This window comes from Protopterus annectens, chromosome 1.part1 (genome assembly GCF_019279795.1).
Source record: "Protopterus annectens isolate FY-2018-M chromosome 1.part1, PAN1.0, whole genome shotgun sequence".
In the NCBI taxonomy this organism is placed as follows: domain Eukaryota; kingdom Metazoa; phylum Chordata; order Ceratodontiformes; family Protopteridae; genus Protopterus; species Protopterus annectens.
Genome location: NC_056726.1, coordinates 518683056 through 518709863, shown reverse-complemented (window position 1 = coordinate 518709863; position 26808 = coordinate 518683056). Strand labels below are relative to the sequence as shown.

At 38.9% G+C, this 26808-nt stretch overlaps 1 protein-coding gene across 1 annotated transcript in view; it reads left to right on the top strand.

Moving 5' to 3' along the window:
* The window catches only part of MAP7 (microtubule associated protein 7), a 1390439-nt gene that overhangs the window by 795422 nt on the left and 568209 nt on the right, over positions 1-26808 (top strand). Inside the window, exons 8-9 of the mRNA XM_044076419.1 lie at positions 14549-14666; positions 17328-17414. Of these exons, the coding sequence (XP_043932354.1) occupies positions 14549-14666; positions 17328-17414 (205 nt within the window). The remainder of the gene's footprint in view (positions 1-14548; positions 14667-17327; positions 17415-26808) is intronic.

Genomic DNA, 26808 nt, shown 5'->3' with positions numbered 1-26808 from the left:
GCCCAGGTTGAACTATACCTCTCAGTTGTCCATGTTTTTGCAGAATGAATAGATATTTGCTTCTTATTTTTGGTTTGTTCCTCATAAATTTTGTGGTTTTCTAGCAAATCATTTAGGAATGAAGTCACTAAATGACAGACATTGAGTTTCAGACTTCATAACCTTCAGAAAAATGCTTGCTAATGCAAGACCTGTTATTCTATCAACTGTCTTAAGTTTATACAAGAGCAATTTTCAGTAGTGTTTGTATGTTCCCCAAATATATTTGGCCTTGTCCAGATTTCTCTGCATTAAGAGGTTGAGAGGTATGTGCAAATCGCTTCGTAGAATTCAGAATATCCAAACCTCTCCATTGTCCCCAATTTTGGCTCAAAATGTTGCTCTCCCCTAATAATCCCTCCTCAAAATGGTAATTTTGGAAGAAAACGTGGAGGGTTTACAATTATATATAACTGTAATGATCAGTTATTACTTTTATTTCAGAATTGCATGTAGATACTCTTATTTTGTTAGCTGCTCAAGTTAACAGTGTTAATATTAAAAAGGTGTCCCTTTTTTGACAGGTTTCCAGCTGTATTGTGTGGCAACTTTATATTTTTGCATCACATTTTTTGTCTGTTTTTCATAAAATTGTGGTTTTCTGGCGAATTAGTGGCAAGTCATTAAAGATTGAAGTTAGAAAATAATGACAGACATTTGAGTTTCAGATTTCATACCCTTCAGAAAATTCGTACTAATGCAAGACCTACTACTGTTCTATTATCTAAGTTATTAAGAGCAATATTTTAAAATTGTCCTTATTTTTGGGCATGTGTCCCACTTCTAGTTCTATGTATGGCTTTGTCCAGATTTGTTGCTCTGAAGTTGAAAGGTATAAGTGTCAGAGCCATCACCGTCAGCCAGAGACATTTCAAATTGTGACATACTTGTTGCACCCCACTCCCCATTGTAGTGGCTCTGGATGTGTCCAAGGAAGGCAAGGAGCAATTATGCAGTGTAAGTGTGCAGAGTATTCCCCCATCCAAGGTAGACCACAAGTACGACCATGGCCTTTCATCTGTCCTTGATTTTGCAGAATGTTCTGGTTTTCTGTCAGATTTTTATACTGTTGATTTATGCTTCCTATTATTCAGGAAATGCATGCTGTCACAGTGCCCTGTTGCTCTGTTTTAAGTAGCAATGATTTAATGACCATCAGGTAAGCTTGTCAGAGATTGTAAATGCAAGTAAGCTTTAATAAACATACTGTTAAAGAATTACCAGCATTGAAAGCCTTTTCGTTGTTGCCATGCCGAGAATATTTACATAACTAGATAATGTATAAGCCTTGGGTATTGAAATGCATATTTCAGTATTTGTAATAAAAGGACAGGATTACAATATTTTCAGAAGCTCATTACATTTGTTGGAGACTTGCAGTCATCTTTGCAGGCTTACCCGTGAACTAAACAGAATGCCAATCTATCATGTGTGGTCCATAACTTGTGCAGGAATCCTTTAAGCAATTTATCTTGAGCTTGTTTCTTGCTTGCTGTTCATTTTTTACTTTGATCATGTCTTCCCCATGAAACAAGTAGATAGTTGTGTCAGGCAGCAGGTCTTTTTTGGATAAGAAACAAATATTGTCTGTATAAGGAGGTAGCATACCCATCAGCTGTCCAGGTTTTTGCAGAATGTCCAGATTTTTTGTCCCATATTCTTCCTAAAAAGGATTGAAGTTGCTAAATAATGACAGACATTTGAGTTTTAGATGTCATATCCTATAGAAAAATGCATATAAACATCTTCTTTCGGTCGCCACAGCGGATCATCTGTTTCCATTTCTTCCTGTCCTCTGCATCTTGCTCTGTCACACCGACCACCTGCATGTCCTCTCTCACCACATCCATAAACCTTATCTTAGGCCTTCCTCTTTTCCTGTCACCTGGTAGCTTCATCCTTGGCATCTTTTTCCCAATATACTCAGCATTCCTCCTCAGCACATGTCCAAACCAAAGTAATCTTGCCTCTCTGGCTTTGTCTCCAAACCTTCCAACCTGGGCTGACCATCTAATATACTTATTCATAATCCTGTCCACCCTCGTCTCACCCAGTGCAAATCTTAACATCTTTAACTCTGCTACATCCAGCTCAAACTCTTGCCTTTTTGTCAGTGCCACTGTCTCCAACCCATATAACATAGCTGGTCTCACTACCCTCTTGTAGACCTTCCCTTTCTCTCTTATTGGTACTCGTCTGTCACAAATCACTCCTGACACTCTTCTCCACCCACTCTATCCTGCCTGTACTCTCTTCTTCACCTCTCTTCCACACTCACCGTTACTCTGAAGTATTGATCTGAAGTATTTAAACTCATCCACCTTCGTCACCTCTACTCCTTGCATCCTCACCATTCCTCTATCCTCCCTCTCATTCACACACGTCTTAGTCCTGCTGACCTTCATTCCTCTTCTCTCTAGAGCATATCTCCATCTCTCCAGAGTCTCCTCCACCTGTTCCCTACTCTCACTACAGATCACAATGTCATCTGCAAACATCATAGTCCACGGGGACTCCTGTGTGATCTCATCTGTCAACCTGTCCATCACCATTGCAAATAAGAAAGGGCTCAGAGCTGATCCTTGATGTAACCCCACCTCCACCTTAAACGCATCTGTCACTCTCACCGCTGTCACACTACCCTCGTACATATCCTGTACCACTCTTGCATACTTCTCTGACACTCCTGACTTCCTCATACAATACCACAACTCTTCTCTAGGCACCCTGTCATATGCTTTCTCCAAGTCTACAAAAACTCAATGCAACTCCTTCTGACATTCTCTGTACTTCTCCATCAATACTCTCAGAGCAAACATCGCATCTGTAGTGTTTTTTCCCGGCATGAAACCATACTGCTGATCACTAATCATCATGTCCCTTCTTAACCTAGCTTCCACTACTCTTTCCCATAACTTCATGCTGTGACTGATCAATTTAATCCCTCTGTAGTTACTACAGATTTGCAGATCACCCTTATTCTTAAAAATCGGTACCAAAACACTTTCTCCATTCCTCAGGCATCCTCTCACTTTCCAAGATTTCATTAAACAATCTAGTTAAAAACTCCACTGCCATTTCACCTAAACACCTCCATGCATCCACAGGTATGTCATCTGGGCCAACAGCCTTTCCATTCTTCATCCTCTACATAGCTATCCTTACTTCCTCCTTGCTAATCCATTGTACTTCATGATTCACTATCCCCACATCATCTAACCTTCTCTCCCTCTCATTCTCTTCATTCATCAACCCCTCAAAGTACTCTTTCCATCTCCTCAACACACTCTCCTCACTTGTGAGTATGTTTCCCTCATTATCCTTTATCACCTTTACCTGCTGCACATCTTTCCTAGCTCGGTCCCTCTGTCTAGCTAATTGGTAAAGGTCCTTTTCTCCCTCCTTAGTGTCCAACCTTTCATACTACTCTTCATACGCCTTATCCTTAGCCTTCACCACCTCTCTCTTTGCCATGCACTTCATCTCCTTATACTCCTGTCTACTTTCTTCATCTGTCTGACAATCCCACTTCTTCTTTGCAAACCTTTTTCTCTGTATACTCTTCTGTACTTCCTCATTCCACCACCATGCTTCTTTATCATCCTTCCTCTGTCCAGATGTCATACCAAGCACCTTTCTAGCCATCTCCCTTACTAGCTCTGCTGTAGTTACCCAGCTATTTGGTAACTCTTCACTGCCACCCAGTGCCTGTCTTAACTCATTCCTGAAGTCCACCTCACAATTACCCTTTTTCAATTTCCACCATTTGATCCTTGGTGCTGCCCTCACACTCCTCCTCTTCTGGATCACCAACGTCATCCTACAAACCACCATCATATGCTGCCTAACTACACTTTCCCCGGTCACCACTTTACAGTCTCCAATCTCCTGCAAACTGGCCCTCCTACATAAGAGATAATCCACCTGTGTGCATCTTCCTTCACTCTTGTATGTCACCCTATGCTCCTCCCTCTTGTTAAAATACGTATTCACCGCTCCTCCCTCTTGTTAAAATACGTATTCACCACAGCTATGTCCATCCTTTTCACAAAATCTACTACCATCTGACCTTCTGCATTAATTTGTTTAACACCATACCTACCCATCACTTCGTCATCCGCTCCTCTGTTCCCTTCACCAACATGCCCATTGAAATCTGCTCCAATCACCACTCTCTCTCACCCTTGGGTACAGTCATCACCACTTCATCCAACTCACTCCAAAATTTTTCTTTCTCATCCATCGCACACCCAACTTGTGGAGCATATGCACTAACAACATTCATCATTACACCATCAATTTCCAGCTTCATAAACATCACTCTATCCGACACTCTTTTCAACTCCAAAACACTCTTAGCATACTGTTCCTTCAGGATAACTCCTACGCCATTTCTCCTCCCATCCACGTCATGATAAAACAATTTGAACCCACCTCTGATACACCTAGCCTTACTCCCCTTCCATCTGGTCTCTTGCACACACAAAATACCAACCTTCCTTCTGTCCATCATATAAAATGCATACTAACATAAATCCTGTTATTCTAGCAATGTTCTAAGTTCATGAGAGCAATATTTATAATCTGTCCCTATTTATGTTGGGCTTTGTCCAGATTTCTTGCAGAGGTTGACGTGTGTGAGAGAAAGTGAAATGCCCTATTTAGAGTTAGCAGGTGGAATTTATTTTCAAGTGTATTTTCAAGGAATTGTGAGCTTCAAGGGAAGAGAAGTTTACTGCTGCTCATGCTAAGTCTGCTAAAATGTGCAACTGTTTTGTTTAGCAAATTGTATCATTATTGTGGTATAGAATTTTAAAGCAGTGTTAGTACAGCAGGTAGCATACTTGCATCTTGATGCAGAGAGCTATAGGTTCTACTCCCACAGCATGTAGATTTGTATTTTAAGGGGGTGGAGTGCTGCAGTTCTGGCTATGTCCTCCTTTGGATGAGATGCCTAATAACTATGAACTTGTTTTTCAGCTTACCACCCATTCTGTATTGCAAATGTACCAGCTTACCCTTTTTAATGTAACATAGGCCATGTATTCTTCAAGGGCAGCAGACACTGAATTTGTTGATGAAATGCTGAAGTATAAAGTTGTTTTCTAGCAACAACCTCTTCATTAGTTTCAGATCTCTATAATGTGGAATTATTCAGATGACTTTTACTTCTGCAGAGATTATGCATACTGACTGACATTGATGGATTGTAATGACAAAAGTTTAAGTGGCCTTTTATGGTTGAAATGTTTTGAATTGGGCAGTTTGTCATTATTGGCCCATGTTTTGTTTCATTGCTTGCTGGAAAAACATTCAAAACTATAAATTTAAAACAGTCTAACAAGTGGTGCTGTATTATAGAAGGGATATAATTAAATTATATTATATTATAATTAATACAATCTGTATATAATAATCGTGCATAATCATATGTATAAATATGTACACTTCTTATGCATGGCTACTCTTGCTTATCACAGTAACAGAAAGGATACTGTAATGGCTGTGTCAAGAAAAATGGTCTAAAGCTTTTAGTTAAGCATATAATGAAGTTGTTCACATCAGTGATAATGCAGACCCAGTTTCATATAACTAAGGGTCAACCACACAAAATCAGAAAACACCCAGAATTTCCCTTGCCCACTCAGTAAAACTGATCTTGAAAAAATAATTAATAATGTACATATATTAGGGCTATTGGAATTATCTATAAAAAGATGAAGTGATTATTTGCAACTGTCAATGTTGGGATTATGAAGAAATGCTTGATTAAGCATTAATTAAAAGATGTACATAATTTAGTAAATGCACACAGTTTAAGTTAAATACAGCTATAACGTGTTGTGCATTCAGAGCACAGAATGCCAGCTTTTATTTAAACAGCAACTTGTGTTACTGAGAGCTAATCTTGGAAGCCAAAGAACATTAGTGTTATAAACTAATCTTGTTTAAATCTGTATAATCTGAACAGGCTCATGAGACTCAGTTTAGTGTCCTACATGAAAAATACTGAGCGTAATGAACACTATTCCCCAGTAGTTGTTTCCAAGTCACTTACAAATAAATAAATAAAACAAGGGGAAGTATTTTGAGGTAAAACAAATATCTTGTCTTTATGGTAGGTAAAAAGTAAAACTCTGTTAGTACCCAAGTAAATAAAATGATTATTAGCAATGAATGAGAAATTATTCCAGTATAGAGACATGAACAGCCAAGCCTTCTTGATCAGAATTCAAAAGGGCTGCCAGCTGAAAGTTCCCTTGAGTTAGTTACATTGTACATGGGGTATGTAAAAAAACTTATCATGGAGTCCTAATTAAATCTAGATACCTGTAATCATTGTAGAAGTAAAGCATAAGACAGTATGCACACTGAGAATTTTGAACAGTGTTTATGGCAACTGGAGAGAAATAGCCAAGTAATGGGACCCGGTAATGGCTGTGTGGGAGTGGGGCTCTGTGGGCGGAGGGGGTGGGACTCCATGGGTGGAGGGGGTGGGGCTCTGTGAGAGGAGGGGGTGGGGCTCCGTGAGCAGGGCTCTGGGTTTGCACCCCCCTGCAAAAAATCCTGCGGGCTCCCTTCCTTGCCAATCTTTCTAAGAGGAATTACATAAATTAAACACACAACAGGCTTATTAAAGGTTGCTGCAGGATTTCCTCTCTTATGGCCAAAGAAGCTTGTTCAATACTTGGTAGAAGTGCTGTATTACCCAGTTTACAGTATGTCTCTCCATTACTGATGCAATCAGAATTTAATGTACAGACTTTTTATACTTCTTTAAACAAAATATGTAAATTTATGGTACATCCTCCCAAAATGGCACATCACTACTTTGTCACAGAACATGCTTTCCACTTATTTCTGAAAGAAACACATTCATTCCTTCCACCAATATTTGCAAGATTCTCATCTTCCAAAACAGCCCAGTTATGAGACCTTCCCAGTGTAAAAATATCCTTACAAGGCATTCCTGCCTGAGTTGTCAGAATTCCAGAATCCTCAACATAACTAATGTTTCCCTTACCTCAAAATGTCAAGGTTTCTTTTTCATTGATGGCAACACCTGGAATCCTGCCTCACATTCGTAGCACTCACCCTTGCCTCATTTAACAGAAAACTACTGAAATATCATTCTGAACTCATGAGCTGGTGGGAATCAAAGTGGAGTCTCCTGAACTAACTCCTTCGTTAGTCTCACCTCTATGCACTGTACTGCTTTTTCTTTTCCTTTTAGCTAACTTTTTCTTGCTTTTCATTTTAATTTTGAAAGCATTCTCATACAATTAATATAGATTTTGCTACAGTTCTTTTATTCCCTCTTCAAAGGCAGATGTCTTTAGTGGATATGGATTATCTTTTAATGCCATTCTTTTTGTGGTTGCAGTAGCATTTTATTTACCTATACTACCTCATCTTTCTAACTCTGACTTCCAAATAAAAAAATGTTTTTAGTTTCATCTGAAGTGCCTATAGTTTGTAAATAATGTTTAGACTGTATGAATCTCATTTTTTTGTAAATCATTACCTAGAATTAGAAATGTCGCCTTTTTCTTTAGCTGCATATTATCTTTTGTATGTTTCCACTGTTCTACTACTTTATTACTTTTGTATAACTTTTGTATAATTGTTTATATTCTGTGGAGTTTTTCTCCCCGGGCCTCCACTGAAAACGGGCTCTTCCAGGCCCAGTGGACTATCCCAGCCATCAAACTGTAATAAAGAAAGAAAGAAATATGCTGTTTTATTGTGTATATTGTCTGATTTGTCACAATTGTACACTTTGTGTACTACTGGCACATTATTATTTTTTTCTTGTTTTTTCTCTATACAGTGAATCACTGTTTGCTTAACAAGTACTTCTGTTGTTTCCACATTATGGCTGAATACGGTCTCTTTGTGATCAAGTCTACTTACCTGCTGTAAATAAAATAAAATAAATAAATCAATAAATAAACTATGCTAAGCTTTCTATCAAAGATACTGGAACACCTAGCATGTCTGAAGGTTACTAATAACATATATGGGCATAACTTACTTACCAACAAGCAACGTGTATTTAAAAATGACCAAAGTATACAAATGCACACTGCTTTGGTAAAATTATTTGCTTTTGGCTAATGGTCATGACAAAGGACTCCAGGCTATAGCTTTATCCAGCTACCTCTTTCACTTCCACTGCCTGTCACCCTCCTTTATTCCTGCACTCCTGTTACTATCCATCCTAATACATATTCCTTACTTGGTATCCTCCATCCCACTAGTATACTTAACAAGATTCTACAGAAATATTCTCATCAGCAGCAATGCTCTACCTTTAATACATAGAGTGCTTTGCTGCCTATTTACTTTCCTCCACTCTCTCTTATCTCTCTCTGTTTTTCACTGAATCTTTCTTGGACCCATCAAACAAAACAATTTGCACATGCTGCACATCAGCAAGTTAAATGGCTTCAGAAATACTCCATATAGAGATCTAAACCTCTTCTGCAACGTCAACAGAATGGTTTGGAGGGACAGGTATATCTCAGAGGTTACAGCTGCTCTGGAACAGACAGACTCCCTTTTCGCAAAAGATCAACCTCATCCCTGTCCATATTCAAGAGCAATTTGGATGGGAAATAGAAAATTTACCCCAGGACTGCCCCCTTACTACTAATGGGCAGAGGCAGTTCCTAAATGCTTTATCCCATGTGTGGCTCCCCTCAAATTATTTATGGCATGAGCCCAGTTATTGTCACTGGGGGTAATATATAGTTATTAACCATGTGATGGGTAAAGCCAGTCTTTCACAAATGAGATACGTTAATTCAAGCATCAGAAGGGAAATTTGGCTAGACTTAAATTGGCCGTCAAGGGCAGCTAGTCATGTACTTACCCATGAACCTATTGTCTACTGGTAATTATTTGGTCATGCAGTGACAGATTATACCTGATTAACTGAGGGCTTTGATGACTGGAATGTTGAGTTCTTACTGTGGCTTCCTGCTTTTAAAATAAGGTGCATTTTTTTTGAATTAGTATAGAGTGGTTCCCTTTTTGAATAAGTATTTAGGGTACTTGGTGTCTTATAGCAAGGGGTATTTGTACATGGGATCCAACACAATGACTGTTTGACTATTTATTTTATTATGCTGTAGTTTAGATATATTGGTTCTGGAAGATAGGTAGCATGTACAATGATGCCTTGCTTAATTCTGACCTATGAATAATCTGTAGTGTAACATTTATATTTTTAGGAGAACATTTAATATTTCCTTTGTACAATAATGTAAGAGAAGAGTAAATTAAATTTTGGATTGCCCTCCTCTCTTTATGCAGATTTGATTGGTGACTCAAATATAACACTCAGTCAGTGAGTCAGACTTGAAATTCATGGCAGTAGTGGCAAACTAGTAGCCCCTTACTCGTACAAAGTGCTTGGTAGATTACAGAGAGTATGTTGGAAGCAGCAGATTTAAAAGTTGCAACCAGCCTATTTAAGGCTACATCTTTAGAAAATAACTGAATGTGAGCAGTTTTACTTTTTTTCAGGATAGTTGCCTCTTGCTACTTCAGTTTGATTCTTTTTGAAGTCATGTGTGTCACATGAAGTGATTAGTTATAATTAGTATTTTTCTTTACAAGATGTAATGATAATGGGAGTGGTGTGTCATGTTATCCCTTGCTTAGTCTTTCTGTCTGTCTGTAGCAAAGTGTTCTGTTGTTACAGCTAAGGAATATGAACCCTTTCACTTTGGTATAACTAGTAGTCTGTAGTCTTCATTTAGATATAGTACAATTTAAGTGCATTTGTAGCCTCAACTCCTTTGATTATTATACTGTGTATGCATTCCAGATGGTGTGTTATTAGATTAATGTGTTGTTATTGTACAGGGTATACTGTGATGTACTCAAGACTAAAGGAGAGTGTATTAAGGATGAAGCCATAATGACAATGTATAGCAGTAGTAAGTATATCACAGTAAAAACAACATCCAGTGTACTAATGCTGTTCTATATCATGGTGTGAGTAAATGATGCATAATTAGCATGCATCTGGCTCATCATGTGGCTGCTTAGCATTCAGCCATGCTTAAATCCCCTTGTAATTCAAATGAATATTCAATATGCATGTGCAAGTTGAAAAAGATTTGCTCAAAACAGTATCTTATAAAAGTGACAAGTGCCATTTTAAACACATACCTGCATTACGCACGTGATAAATGATCTACAACATATATGCATGCTTAATTGCTGTAAGCTAACTTTCTTTATAGCTCTAACAATATCCTTCAGAAATTGATAAACTTTAGCTGAATTACAGGCAGGTATTGTGTAGTACATTTTTATGAACCACAAAACCATAATGGTCACTATATTCATTTTGGGTGGAACATAATCTGAAGGGAAATATCTTGACATGTATTTCAGTATATAATGATGGTCATGAAAATTGCATTATTTGACTCCTTTCAGCATTTCATTCCTTTGTTATGCTATGGTGAAATGGGAAATACAGCAAGTTATAACTGCAGTAAAGTTAATTTTGAACCACTTTACCACATTGTGACCATAAATACACAACCAAAGTGCTTCTTCATGTTTTTCTTTCATGTCGCCTCATAGAGTTATATTATAATGGAGAAACTTAAAACAAAACCAGTGCCAAGGATAAAAGGTGAATCCTCCAAAAAAGTAACTCTAAAAAAGGCAGAGGCAGGATAAACTGACACACAGCTGAATAATCCAAACCAATCATTTATTAAAAGAAGGTTAGCGCTTTTGTGATCAAACTAACCTCTTCATCAGACCATTAATAAAAACAACATATCACAATATTTAAAACTTATCACAAGCAAGCTAAGCATCAGAATCAACCAATCACAGTGAGAATTAAGCTTAACATTCACCCAATCCCCAAAGAATGTGTCACAGTCTTATTAGCTTCCCTTAATATGTTGTTTGAACCAATCTAAAGATGTTATTAGTATTCATCAGAATATGATGCATTCGTCCAATCAAATATCATCTGAATTATATGTCACATTAAGCATTGATGCAGCCTATCCAGTGATGTTTATAAAGCATTCTTTGTGTGAAAAAATGTAAAACTGTAAAAATCACAAATAAAAACAATAAATGTTAAAAGAATAATGGCAATGTACTTTGAAGTTGTTACAGAGGCATAATGTCTCAAACAATTTGCAAACTACTATGAAATATTTTCACATAATAGTGAACACTTTCTTCAGTAGATCTAAGGCTTTAAACATATTCAATTACAATATTCTAACAATTAAAATACAAATGCATATGAATTTTGCAGCTGAAATATTTATTGTTAAAATGGGAATGGGTATAATAAAATGGAAGCGATGAGGATCTGTACAGCCTTTCAAGAGGAGTGAACAAGTCAAAACCTATCAAAACGCTGACTCCCTACTCACTATAACGCATCTTATGGTCCAGTCAGAAGTATTCCAATAGCAATGTTACATTCAACAGCCCTATCAAATAGCTAATTGGCAGATATGAGATATCGTCCCTATACATATTATTAAAACTGATCTAGACACAAAGCTTATATTTGGGCATTCACTACTGGGATCACAGTCAAAAAGCTCACTTGAATGTTAAAATGGATCATAAAACCATATACATAAACTGGGTTACCTTCATTTGATCAAAATTTCATTTGACTGAAACCCATCTGATCGACAGCTCATTTGACTGACAGCTAGTACTTCACTAGACTTTAAGGGAAATAAGAATTTATCACCTTCCCCAAAACAGTGCAACCCTGGAGTTGGTATATATTGTTGGGGGGGTGCAGCCCCCTACATTGAGGGGTGTGGGGGTGAAGCCCCCCAACCAGTCTCATTTAAAAGAAGAAAATAACACAAAAAGTACAGAATTTAAACCAAAATAGGTAGGGGGCTTCCCCCCCATGTCCCCCACACCCCCCTAACTATATATACCAACTCCAGGGTTGCACTATATTGGGGAAGGGGACAAATCCCTATTATTTGCCTTAAAGTCTACTGAAGTACTAGTTGTCGATCAAATGGGTTTCAGTCAAATGAAATTTCGATCAAATGAAGGTAACCCACATAAACTATGCAGAATACATATATATATATATATATATATATATATATATGTGTGTGTATATATATATATATATATATATATATATATAAAACATACAAGCTATCACTAACATTCTGGGGGCAGTAATATCTCAATATTCTGTACTTAATATGTCCCCAAATCACTGCAGATATATTCAGTTAATAATGGGCTACAGCTATTAGCGATCTAAAGCTTTAGACATGAATAACACACAAAAGTGTCATACACAGCACTATAATAATTGGAAAACAGCTTAATCAGTCAATGTTTTTATCACAAAAATTCAAAATAAAGACAATACCAAAACACATCATGCCTATCATGAAGCATAACATATTATGGCAACCTATCAAAATTCAGTCTCCCATTTTGCTGTGAAACAGCACACTGCCAAATCAAGGACTTTACTGAACAGCAGTATCACTTTGTGCTGCCCTTTTGGATTACAAGTTCATCGATCTTAACAAGGCATGCAGCTGTTCCTAATTTATTTATTTGTTTGACATTTGTTAACTAGGTTGGTCCAACTGGGTCAGAAACCCATTTTCAGTGGAGACCCAAGGAGAAAAGCTCCAGTGTATTTAACATAAATTTGCAGTACAGTTTGTGTCTTTCGGCTTTTCCCGGTTAGGGGTCGCCACAGCGGAACTCTGGTCCGCTAATGATTGGCAGTTGATTTTTACGTACCGACTTGCCAGGCCTGACGCACAACCTTCAACGAAGGTATGCCCATTCACACATGTCTCCACGCAGAAGACGCACTAGCTGAGAATTGAACTGGACAGCATCTTACTGTGAGGCGACAATGCTACTGCAGCACCACCACCACGGGTGTATAAATTAAGTATTACAAATTAGAGTGAAATATTACATCAAGGAAATATACAGAAACAAAAATGAATTGAGCACCAAAAAAACAAAAAACAAAAAAATACAAATTTCAAGTAAGATTACACTTATCAAGGTAGTGGCATCCTTGTCCATGTACAGTAGTGTAATTTACAGCTGATGGCTAGGAGAGAGCAGCAAAAGCGGTTGGAGATGTCTATCACCTGTGACATATTTTGTAAATATCTGCATAATACAAAACAAATACATAGAATTAAAAATATAAAATCGAAAAAACAGCTGGTCAGGCAGAAGTGTAGAAGAAACAGGAACTTTAATAAAACTTTACACACTAAATAAAAACAATAAAACAATAAAAAAACAGGATAAGCACTTTTGTACACACAGGTACTTCTTCACATCCATAAAATACTGCATCCACAGTGAGTTTTTATATGCACAGCCTAGTGTTTCAAGTCACGTCAAGTTTTCAGTTAAAGAGTTAAATGAAGTAATTCCAATTAGGCCTTTATTGAAATCACATGACTTGAAACACTAGGCTGTGCATATAAAAACTTAGCTTGTTTGTGATATGTTGTTACTGTTTTAAATATCATGATATGTTGTTTTTATTAATTGTCTGATGAAGCGGTCAGTTTGTGAAAGCGCTAACACTCTGTTAATAAACAATTCATTTGAATTGTTCATCTGTGTCAGTTTATCCTGACTCTGCCTTTTTTAATAATGGAAAAACTGCTTAATTTAATCTGTCCCTGAATCAAGGTTCACTACACAAATAATGGTATCACATAAACAAATGAAACTCAACTGGAACAACTCTGACATAAATAAATGTATCACTGTAATCAAGATTGCTCGTCAGAAGTAAGCCATGTGATAAATTCTGTCCATGTCAATGATTATAGCTGTAATATCTTTAGGTATCGTCTTTGTTTTCTCCATGTAACTAATTAGACACTGATAAGTTCATATTGATCATTAAATCTGAGGTCATTGCAATGACCTCAAAGCTGCTACTCAAAGAGAATAGTTTTAGATTGGTTCAGTGACATTTCACCTGCTGGTATATATTAGAAGTGCTGAAACAGGAAACATTTGCTTTTAGAGTTGTAAATTGTGAGTAGTTCTCTAAATATACAGTAGTAACACTGCATGCAATTTACAGGAATTCCTGAACTTGTATACTTCTTTGCAGGTAATGCAGTTTATTGATGATGGATTTTAATATTTTATCCTGTGAGTTAAACTCCTCATATGCTTGCTTGCTCCATTATGCAGGAGTACTTAAGAATGCACTGATGCATGAAGGAATCTGTGGCACTGAACCACCACAGCTTATTTCATAGCTAGTAATACCGGAGTCGACAACTGAATCCATACATTTCTACAGGATATGTTGTGATGTTTAGTGGTCTTAAACAATGATAGTGACTTCACCCTGGATAGTTTGTAGAAATTCCTATACCACAGCAGTACCATACCATTGGACCTGAAACTGTAGATCAGAATTGAAGAAAAACAGCATAATCATTGTGTTTGTTTTATTAAGGAGCGCCATGAAGCTGTTTTACGTCGCACAGCTGAGAAAGGCCAGAAGCCAAGACAGAAACAAAATCGATGGTCCTGGGGAGGAACACTTCATAGTAACATGAGCAGAAGCAGCACAGGTAACTGTGGATGAATATTTTTGTTTTGGTTGCAGTAAGTAAGAAAAATGAGTATTGCCTGTATCTGTATGTCGAAAACTTACTTGTCTGGATCCCAAACTGGATGGCTCCAAATTTACTACAAGATATTAAAAAGTAAGTATTTACTGATCTTATAGCTGTGAAACAGCAATGTTATATAATAAATAATTATATATTCTTGGCATATATACCTGAGTTGTCTATTTATATTGGCCAGACATACATGTATTTTACCTACTGATTGTCACAAAATCTGTTTGGTAGGCTAAACCATTTTCATGTAAAATTTAAGTATTTCAGAAGTTTTATAAGACCTATTGTTTGTAAGTGTCTAATCCTGCTTATTAGATGTTTTAGATAAAAGCCGAAAATAAAACTGTTACATGAGAATTGTTTTTCAGTCTGATTCTGCTAACTGAATTTCATAATTTGTCAAAAACAATACAGAAAATGAGCCACTTGGGGGGGGGGGGGGGGTTTGTACTAAATTATTGTAATTGACTGGGACTGTTTATGTTTATGCCGCAGCACAGCCTGAGTTAAAAGATCAAGCTCCACTGTGGACCATATAATGTGCCTCAGGGTGACATGTCACGCATATATTAATATTATCCTCTATTCAATATTCTGACCAGTCCTCTCAGTCCATGGTCATTGCGTGGGCATTACTGCATGGTGTCTACAGCAAACAGTATGTCCTGCCATTTAATGCACAGTTGTGCTCATGTCTAGGATCCCTTGTCCTTTACAGTATCTACATCATACAAGTCCTTGTGTAGGGGGTTCCCTTTACAACTCTTATAATATGAAAAAACATGCTTATTGTCCATTAGCACTACCATTTCCTGTCCTGTATGTTACTATCATGTTTATTTGTTTGTGATCATTGCTCCAGCAAACACTCATCTAACTTGTTAGTGAGTTTCATAGCATCCAAATCTCTACATTGAATTTATTCCTCTATGCAACATCTGAAAGTGGTGTTCAAGTGTGATTTTTCAACAGGGTGCTTATGCTGTTTGCTTACTGACTCATGGTACTGTATGCATGACGTAAGAGCTACATATGCATTCACAGAACATATGGAACCAGACAATCAGATATAGATATACTGGGGAGGGGGGCAGCCACAAACAGAAGTGCTTGCATTTTACTTCACCCTACCACCACCAGTGCTGTAGTATGGAGTAGACAAGAATCAGAGCATTATGCCATTTGTAAGGGAAAGGGTTCAAAGGCAAATGGGCCCCTGGCTTCAGGCCTATACTGCTTCATATCCTTGTTGTGTGGGTCAGGAGCTAGGCTGAATAAAACAGAAAAATGCAAGCATTTTCCTATTCCATGCAGCTCACCATGCATAAAAGTAAGCATCAATCCTCAATGCTTTTTTGCTCCATCATAGGACAAACTGGTTTAATGAATCAGAATCTGAGATACTGCTGTTGCTAGCCAGGGAGCAAGCGAATGTAAGGATCTTACTTGCATTGTACTTGCTGAATGAGGAGTATGATCTTGAATCCCACCTTTTAGCTTTCCATGTGACTTCAGATTTTATGTAGAATCATTTAATGCCAAAATAATAATCTTGCAAGATTAATGTTGCTTACTACAGAAACAAGTTCTTACCATTAACTGAAACTGAATTTAAGAGGCTTTGACTGCCTAGGTAAAGTTCTGTAGGTTCTGAGATGGGATACAAAAAATGAAAGATAAATGTATTCCTGAGATACCAAAACCATAATTTTATTATATTTATTTGTACAGTTTGAGCTTGCAGTGGAACTGTTTTTTTTTAACTTTGGTGCTAATGATTATGTTTTTTGGGGATATTTAGCCACCATTGCTGTTTATCCTTTTGTCTGGCCCTTGAGCAACAATTAGCCATAAAGCAGCATTCCCTGAAACACTTAACAACACTTTTATTGCTGCCATTTCAGTTACAGTGAAAATAATAGAACTGTATTAGTAATGAAACGAAATATGTATTTTATGCTGATGTCAAATGTTTTAAGGTGTGTAGACTGCAAAAGTGGGAAAAGAGACAGGATGTATCCATCTGCAAAATGTTTGCATTCCATAATCTTTGTTTTATACTTGAGGTAAGAGATTTACAATAAAATGTGTCTTTTTCAGCTTGCCATTCATCTTAATGGAGTTTTCACCTGAGCTCAGGCAGGTCTGTTTAGGGTCATACAGCTGGTTGTCTCAAACATGGGTTAGCAGCATATTCAGCATGTCGCATGCGGCTTCAGGGGAGAGACATTTGTGGAAATTACTAGGACAGCCATTGCTAATAATGTACATTACTAATTACTCCCTATGAATATCATTTTATAACTTACTAATGATTTTAAGGTACTCTGGTAAATAATATAAGCACAACGTCATGATCTGATTTTTTGCAACAAAAATGTGCAACATTTTAGTTTCTTCCAATGTCATTATTATGAATGCATATAGAATTATTTCTGTGGATGTAGTGTTGAATGTAATGTTGACATCCATATCTTTGCTATTGCATTCATAAAGACCATTTGACCATTTTATTCCATGTACCTCATCCCCTTGAAATGCTGTTCATTTTGTTTATCATTGTTTTTTGCTTTAAAAAAATTATTGCCATGCCTTGTTTGTTCATAGGTCTTTTTGTTGCCTCATCAGTCACCTGTCTGGATTTTGCAAGCCTGGAGCACCACTTCAGAGATGTGGGTGGTGCTTGCAAAGATGGTACATAATGCAGATGTAATTATTGTTCACCTCACACCAGCAGTAACACATCAAAAAGAAAGAAAGTAGAACTAGAATTTTGATTGCTAATATGAGACAGAAAAACATGCATGTTTGTAATTCCAATTTAGAGACTAGAGGTCTTAATCAACCAAACGGTCATACATGTTCTCTTATGGCTCACATGAAAGCTCTGCATGGGCACTCTGGCACTTCTGTAAACTATCATTTTAGTACTATCAAACGATATATAAACCAAGAAGGCAAAGAAAACATTGTTAGTGAATGTTAAGTATGTTAAAATTATAGCTGTCAGTTGCTCAGGAATTATTTTGCTCTCATAAAATGTCAGTGTTTTCAAAAACTTGAAACTTGTGCTGTGCCTTTAATTCTTGAAAGCTATTTAAACAACAATTCCTCGCCTTTTCAGTTGTTCATCTCTGTGCAGTTGGTGGGGCTGATGACAAAGCTTCACTATTCATATTCCTTGTGCTTAGTTTAAATTTCTTGGACTCCTCAGGGCTGTTCAAATAGTTGATACTAGGTAATCTAGCCCATACAACCAACTTCAGCTTGTTGCATTAGTTTTGTGCGGTGGTTTTGTTTGTATTTTATATTCGTTTTGCAGACTGCCCACAGAAATGCAATATGACAGGCAAGCTTACTCTAATGATGTCTTTAGGAAATTTTCCAATGTAAAATGCTACAAGTGTGAATATCCTGCAAACTTTGGTGTCACTGTTGGCATGAAATGTTCCCCTTTTCTAATTTGTGGAGGTCTTAGTGTTGTTTGCTTAAAGAAGGAGGGATTGGATGGAATGGGGGTTTGGTACTGCCATCTGTATAAAACTGTGCTTTGGGGAATTTTGTAAAAGTGCTGTTCCTGTAGGGAAAGTCAGCTTTTGAAGAGTCATCTGTATTGAACTTGTGTATAATGTGTCTTGATTCAAGAGATATTGTGATAGCCTCACTTTCCACTCTAATGTACACAGAAAGTGAACTTTGCAGCTATTTTTTTCAAAACAGAAACAGCAGGAGCATCCATTTCCAACAGTATAGGGTTCAGTGGTAAACGTGAAAGATGGAAGGACAGGAAGGGAAAAGGGTAAAACATCCTGTGGATAATCTCTCCTCTTTTGAGTAAGGGCTGTCTGTATACAGTAACCTAAACTTTGCGTTGAAGTTTGACTGTTGTCACTCAACTCTGTCTTATTTGTGCAGCTGAGGTTTTTCCACTACTCCTTCCAAGTCCATTCTCTGCAGTGGACATGCCTTAACTTATCTGTGCGCACATTCTGCTTAAGAATACTGAAATGAGTTATACCTGCCTGCTAGATGCACTGAACATATACTGTACTTTCTGTTTCTGAAGTAGAACTCACAAGTGTTAGTTTTACAACTCTCTCTAAAACCAATCTACTGCTTCTTTTATTTTCACACATCACATAGTGTATGACAACAAAGAACATGACTTCCTTTCCCTGTTCTTCTCGTGTTTTTTTCTTTTCCAGTATCAGCAGGTCTGTCTTAACATTTCTTCTTTCCCCGTGTACCTAAAACATGCTTTTTTTCCTATATCTATTTTCACCACTAGGTTACTTCTGTAGATTTACCCTTCAAGCTACCTTTGTAGCCTTATTCTTCTGTTATAATCCTATATACCCATCTCGCCTTACTTTAAGTTACAGAATATCCTTTATTTTGCCTGGGCTAATAAACCCTTTTATGTAAGCTTTCTGAGGAGCAGATGTTTTAGCATGATTTTTCATACTATTCAAATAACACACAATTTCCTCCCTTCCATCACCTACACAACATATGTTTCACTGTTAACACAATATCTCATCAATGGAAACAAGCTGGAGTCTAGCCCATTCTAAAACTACCCAAGCCAGAGAACCCAGAAGAGTTTAGATCAAAATCCAGTCCTCCCTCCCTGGTAAAAAAAAATTGAAATAATAATTTTTTTCTACAACCCCCAGAATATCTCATAAAAGTCAGCATCCTTTTGCCCCAACAATATGGGTTTTGGTCAGGATGAAACAATATGATAGCCCCTAACATCCTCACATTATGGAGATAGGCCCCTTTACTTGTTCAGTATTTCTTTATGTCATCAAAGCCTTTGATTGAGTAGATCGTAGCCTGGTTTAACAACTTTTTCACCAGCTGATAATTCAAACAAGAGAGAGACCATCTCTCCTGCCTCCACGTAGCTAAAGGTGTTCCCCAGGGCAAAGCTTTAACCCTGCTGCCATTTTCCTTGTTTATTAATAACCACCTAGCAGACTCCGCACAACTCAAAGTCATAGTGCATGCTAATGACATGGCCCTCTACAGGACTCATTCATCCACCTTAAAACTTCTACCAAGTCTTTGATTGGCTCATCCATAACACGCTCATCTTAAATGCTCAAAAAATATTATTCTTTGAATAAGGTAAAGGCTCATAGCCAGCCCACAAAACTGGGCCATTCTATTGAACAAGGAACCCACTGAAACCATCCCTTACTTTACATATCTAGGAGTCTGGCTAGACCAAACTCACCTGACAGTATCTTGTCAATATAACAAAATCAAAGATCAACCAACTACTGTTTTGTTAAAAATCTTCCATTTTCTGTCCATAGAAAGCAGAATGGCCATTGCCAGAAGCATTATACTAGCCCACAGGAATATAAATTTCTAGTCATTGACAACACCTTAATGAAAGAAGAAAAAAGTAACATCTCTTCAAAGCACCAAAGATAACATTTGTAGATTCATAACTCTAACCCTCAAAAGAGGACCGCCCCCCCCCCTGCACATTATTGCACTAAAGCAGAGATGTGCTCTGATATTATCCCCTATATGTCACACTCTTGAACTCAGCTTTTTCCCATACTTGGCTATCACAGTCACCAAAAGAACACTCATTTATAACCTAAGATTCCAATCCCTTTCTATCTCCTCTGTTGATTCCAAGGAGCAAACTTCATAGCATGGATCACAGATTCTCTGCTGTGGCCTTTATACCCCCCCCCCCTTACCTGGGAGTCCCTACCCTCAAAACTCTATAATCTGTATCCTTCTTGTAGTTTTCTTTACACAGCTTAAACAATTTCTAGTCAGATAAGCTACTTCTAAATTCTTACACCAATGTGACATAGCATAATCACCATATTTCCATTTACTGCTAGACAACAGCTCTCCTCAGAAACATAACCCAATTCACCATATGATAAGAGTGGCAATCTCCTCATCTTCCCCTCTTCCTCCTCACCATCTACCTATCCATAGCAAGTGTTACATTGTTACTCACAATGCTTCACTTTTATTACTGTTTGCCTTCTTCTCACACTCCTATCATACAGTACATAATGTGTTTATCATATTTAGAAGTATGCTGCTGTAATATTAATTCTTGTATGACGTATGAATTGCATAGTTACAGAGGCCATTAAAAGGTTTGTTTCAAATACAGGGTTCCTCATATATGCAACTATAAACATGGTACAGCACCTAAACATACTGATCTTTGCTGTACCCGCAATGTATTTTATCTTACTTTATCATATTCTTGTACCACTACAGTCATTTCTGGGTTGAGCCTGAAAATTTGGATCAGTGTTCTAAACACATTAACAAACATAAAATAAATTAAAACAAACGTCACTGGTAAACCACATTCATATGTTCCTTCTCCCTGCTTTGTTTTTTTTCCAACCTCTTTCCCATAGCTGATTGTGCCCCTGTTAGCCAACAGGATGTTTGTTCCATCTACCTATCTCCAGTCAGCCATTTTTCTCTTAAAGGGTTTCCTGTTGTATATTGCCTTTCCACAGTCCCCTTTTTTAGTGTAGTTTGCTTGCATGCTCTTCACTGTCCATCACTGAACCACTCGGAGGCATGTTCAGAGTTAGGAAGAGCTCCTCTCTCCATTGCTAAACATGAAGGCTTTTGTACAGAGCTGGTATAGAGGAAATGGAGCCCTGACTATAACCAGTCCAGCATAGGTTTAGGTGGTAGCCTGAGTGATGAACGTCAAGGAGGCAAAAAAGTAAAGAGGTGTTGCTTGTTTTTGCATGTCATGTCTCCTAGTAATCAGCCTACTGTGGAGACCAGGAACCTAGCAAGAGATGCCATACTTAATAATGTAAGTGTGGGGCTGTCTTAGGGGCTTCTTCATTTATGGAAGTGGTTGATACACCCACACTGCACCCACTGCATGCCTCTCCCTCAGGCACTTAACACAGCATGCAGAAAGGAACAAGGAAAAACTCCCCCAGTGTCTGATTGTTTGATGGCTGCACCATATTCAGTTCTCATCCAGTACAGAATTAATTGGCGGAGTCCAAGCAATAGGCTAAATGTCCATCTGACATGGGGAGAATTATCCCTTTTACTTAAAACCTTTCCTGTACCTTTCCGTAATAGCAGAGGGAGCTTCTATAGGTCTAGCATTTACACTGTCCTATCTTTTTCTTATTTACTTGGATGGAAGAATATCCCAGTCTTCTTCTAGAAGTTTGAAATCTCCCATCAGCTTTACTTTCTTTTTCCCCCACTGCAAGACCTTATTTTGTTCTTTACTTGCTTACCTCTTTGCATTTTATATTTGTTGGTTGATTTATTGTTTTTAACCTCCAGTTCTAACCCATTTCCTGCTAGGATGACTGCTTTTGAAGATTATTGAGGTCCCTGTCCTCTCTTTTTTCTGCATCCTTGACATTAAGTTCATCGTAAGTATTCCTTCTCTAATGTACACCAGGGCAGCATAGAGGTGCAGTGAGTAGCATTGTAAGCAAGAGATTTTTCCAGTTTGATTCTCAGCTTGGGTGCCTTCTGTGTGTGGAGTCTGCATGTCCTCCATGCGCTTGTGTAGGTCTTCCCCAGGTACTCCAGTTTCTTTCCACCTCACAAAAGCATGTGGTAGGTAAACTATCAAATCTAATTGTCTGTAGCTGTACATGCACTGCATGTGTCAGATACTAAAGAAAGGCGTGGCAATCTACTTCTAATGTCCTTCTATTCCCCTGTTGCAGTATTCATAACATGAGGAATTCCCCGCCTAGGTGACCCGAACGTCAAGCCAGTGTACCAAAGACTTAAGCTACTGCTAGGTACGTGTGATGCTGGTCACAGGATGCCGCTGATGTAGGCCATTAAAGTGATGTCTGCACGTACCAACCTTAGAACGTCTCTGCTGCCAGTCCAAATGCCATCTTCTATCATTCGTCTAATCACCGAAGTTTCTGTACTTTCAGTTAAGTGCTCCACTAAGGAAAATTTATTTGTGCTTTTGTACTGCATATTTGTCTTAGGTTAATGTCATCCAAGAAGGACAAGTGCCACTGTGGAAGACAGATTCTACACAAAGACAATCACAATCAGTGCCTTTTCTGCCTGGTGTCTTCTCACGATTACAAGGCTTGCTCCATTTGTCAGGCATTTGTTCCTAAGACACTCCACAGTCATCTTTTAGCCATAAATATTTACCTAGAGAACCAGAGGTTAAAGCAGTTAGCATTCACTCTGGAAGGTGGCTTGGGTCCATCGGGTGAGCCTCAGAAGAAGATGAAAATGGTAAGGTTGGAATCTTCGGCTGCATCTCTGAATCTGGGCATCCCTCTCTAGGCCAGTGAAAACCTTGGAGGGCCGTACGGTGTCTGGCTCTCTTCCCTTGGCGGGAACTAATTTAGAAGGGTTCCTTAAGCACGTGCACAGAGGCATTGCAGATGTCTTTTACAGATGGTAAGGGGACACCACAGCTCACTCCTTTAGACTTACCTTGCAGTACCTCTCCTGTTTTATTGTTAGAGGATTTGCCGACATCAGTGCCGGAGCATAGGCCTTTGTTAGCCAAACCTTCCCAGCCTAAGACAGAGCCTCCACAGAAGAAGAAACAAAAACATCTTTCTCCTTTGTAATACCAGATTGTCAAGCCTGACTCTTCAGCTGCACCTCTGAACCCGGACAGTCCTCTTGAGGCCAGTGAAGGCCCGGAGGTTTGTACGGTGTCCAGCCGTCTTCCCTCAGCAGTTTCTAATTTAGAAGCTGTTATGGAGAGTTCCTTAAGCACATCTGCAGAGGCATTGCAGACATCATTTAAGAACGGTAAGAGGAGAACCATGGCTCTCTCCTTTAGACATATCTTGCAGTACTTCTCCTGGCTTAATGATAGAGGATTTGCAGACATCTGTGCCGGAGCTTAGGCCTACATCAGCCCAACCTTCCCATCCTAGAACAGATCCTCCACAGAAGAAGAAACAACAAAACAAGAACATCTTTCTCCTTCCCAAGATCCTTCCCAAGATTAACAAGCCTTTTTTCAGGGAATCCTGAATGCCTTTTTAGCACTCAGGCCCTCCTCTACTCGGCCATATACTCCTGTACAGCCTCCAGCTCCTTTACTTATGAGTCCTGCTGTGGAAAAAGAGTCCTCTGAAGAAGAGGATTCATCTTCAGATGAGTGTCTGGCCTACTCCACACAGATTGGCTTCCCCCTGGGTTATGCTTCCCCTGAGGTTGGCTGTAATGGTGGGGACTCGCATGACGAAGATATTTCCTTTGGTGAGACTATTTCAAAGATGAGGGAGTTTTTCAAGTGGGAAAGCTCTCAGGTTTCAGAAGTACAAAAGAGGTACTATGACATCTTACAAATGGACTTTCCTATACCTTCTGCTATTCCACCTGTGTTACCAGCCTATCAGGATGCTTTTCTTTCAGCATCCAAAAGCCCTCAACCTTCTGTGCTCAAAAGACTAGGCAGATTTTATAAAGTCCATGAGGACAGTAAGTTTCTGTTCAGATGCCCTCCTGCAGACCCAGCAGGAATTTCAATATTTGCAGATAAAGCTTTTAGGCTGCTGCCTTCCACTACCCTATTGTTCTCAGATAAGGACAGTAAAATGATGGAGGGACTTGGAAAAAAACCTCTACACTTCTTCCAGTCTGGCTTTTAGGGCCATTAATTATCAGACACGTATATCTAAGTATGTACTGGCCCTACTTTCACAGGCTTCTAAATTGCTTACAGACCTTCCAGATTCAGCAGCCAAGTCCCAACTCTCTTCACGCCTGACACTTTCTTCCCAAGCTAATAGTCACTCCATTAAATGTAGTTATGATGCTGCTGAGGTCTCTCGAAGCTCAGCAGCATCTGGATTTGTCTGCAGGAGGTACTCCTGGGTAAGTCTGCAGCCTTTGCCTGAGGATTTCAAGGCAAAAATAATGGATGCACCCCTGGACAACTCTGCCATTTTTGGTAAAAATGCTACCACCATCTTCAAAACGCTCCAAGAAAAAGAGAAAGAACTCCAGGAACTAAAACATATTCTTGTCTCTCCAGTTCCAAAATACCACAGAAATTACACTTCCAAGCCTAACTTTATAAGAAAAGAACCCCAGCATCTTTTCAGCCTCAAAAGAAGAGCTCACACAGTCACACTCCAAGGTCTCAGCCACCTTCCACCCATAAGACCCGCTTAGCCAGGCAGTCTGTGACTACCTGGCCATCCTCACAAAAATCCCTGTCTCCCAGCACATCTCCCACTCCCTATCTACCTGGACAAACATTACCTCAGACAAATGGATCTTGTTCATTTTCCAAAATGGTTATTTCATGACTTAGAAACCTATTTCTCTATTCATGGGTATCCCTCAACCCCCAAGGGACCAGAACCTTCTCTTTCCACAAGTGATTCAAGACTTGATCTCACAGGGGACCATTCAAGAAGTTCCCTCCATGGAAAGAGGAAAAAGCTTCTATTTAAGGATGTTCTTAGTCCCCAGGAAAGATGGTCCTTGGAGACCAATTTTAGATTTGTCCCAGCTCAGTCTTTTCCTATAAGTTCCCACCTTCAGGATACTCACACTACAAACTCTGTTTCCTCTCTTGTTCCCTCGGAATTTTCTGGTTTCCCTAGACATCAAGGATGCATACCTTCATATTCCCAATCAGCCTCTGTTCAAGAAATTCTTACAGTTTTCTGTTGCTTCCTTTCATTTTCAGTTTTATGCTTTGCCCTTTGGACTGTCTACGACTCCAAGGGTATTCACAAAATGTTTGGCTCCTGTCTTTGCCTTCTGTAGACTACAAGGAATTCTCATCTACCCTTACCTGGACAACCTGCTTATCCAAGCAAAACATCCAGACATCCTATACCAGAATCTTCAAACCACCATCTCCTTGCTTCTAAGAATAGGATTCGCTATCTTCTACAACAAGTCTTTACTAACCCCTTCTCAGGATCAGGCCTGCTTATGATGGACTTTCTGCCTTTGCAAAAGATGCACTCTCTGCTGACCTCTTTCCAACAGTTTCTTCCTCTTACTTCTTTGACAATCAGAGAGTTTCTCAGGATGTTTGGGTTCATGGCTTCTGTTATACCAGTGCTTCCCCTAGCCAGACTTCACATGCGAAAGTTCCTGGTACCTGAAAAATACTTTGGTCTCAGCATGCTCATCCTCTGGAGTTTGTTCTTCCACTTCTTCCATGCCTGAAAAAGGAATTGCATTGGTGGATTCAAAAATATCTCAGAATCCAGGGCACCCCCTTCAGCCACCAGACCCCATTCGGGAGCTGTTTAAAGATGCCTCAGACTTGGGGTGGGGAGCAACTTTGGGGAACCTAAAGGTCCAAGGCCTGTGATCTCCTTCGATAAGAAAACAACACATCAACATCAAGGAGATGAGAGCTATGATTCTGGCACTTCAAGCTATCCATTCATCTCTTCAACCAGGCCTCTTGAAACTGTTCACAGACAACACCACAGTTCTTTGGTATGTGAACAAATGGGGAGACGACAAAATCTTACCTTTTCTGCAGGTTATCTCTGCAAGCCTGGGAGATTGCCTTACCAGCAGACGTAACTTTGCCAGTGAGTTACATCCCATCAACTCAAAATTTTCTAGCAGGCACAGTGAGCAGATCCATGACACAAGCCCACAGATGGATGATCCATGGGAATGTGTTTCTGGACATTCTCCAACAGTGTGGTACACATCAAATAGATCTTTTTGCCTCTTCTCTGAACAGACAACATCCAAAATGTTATGCCAGAGCTCCACACCTTCTGGTATGGAAGGTGGATTCCCTTTTTTCTCATGGAAGGGGATGTTTCTCTGTGCATTCCTGCCCTTCCCACTTATTCAGAAAGTCTTGCTGAAGATTCAGCACCCCAAAAATCTTGCTGGTGACCCCCTTTTGGCTAAGACAGCATTGGTTCTCTCTTCTGCAATTAGCCAGGGGCAATCATCACAAGTTATCTCACAGGGTAGATCTTCTTACACAAGACAAGAGATCTCTCATTCACCCACATCTGACAACACTGAATCTGACACTATGGGTGATAGGCTTCTGATTCCTTTTAGACACCTTTTCTCTGAGGACATGCATCTAGTCCTGCAGGAG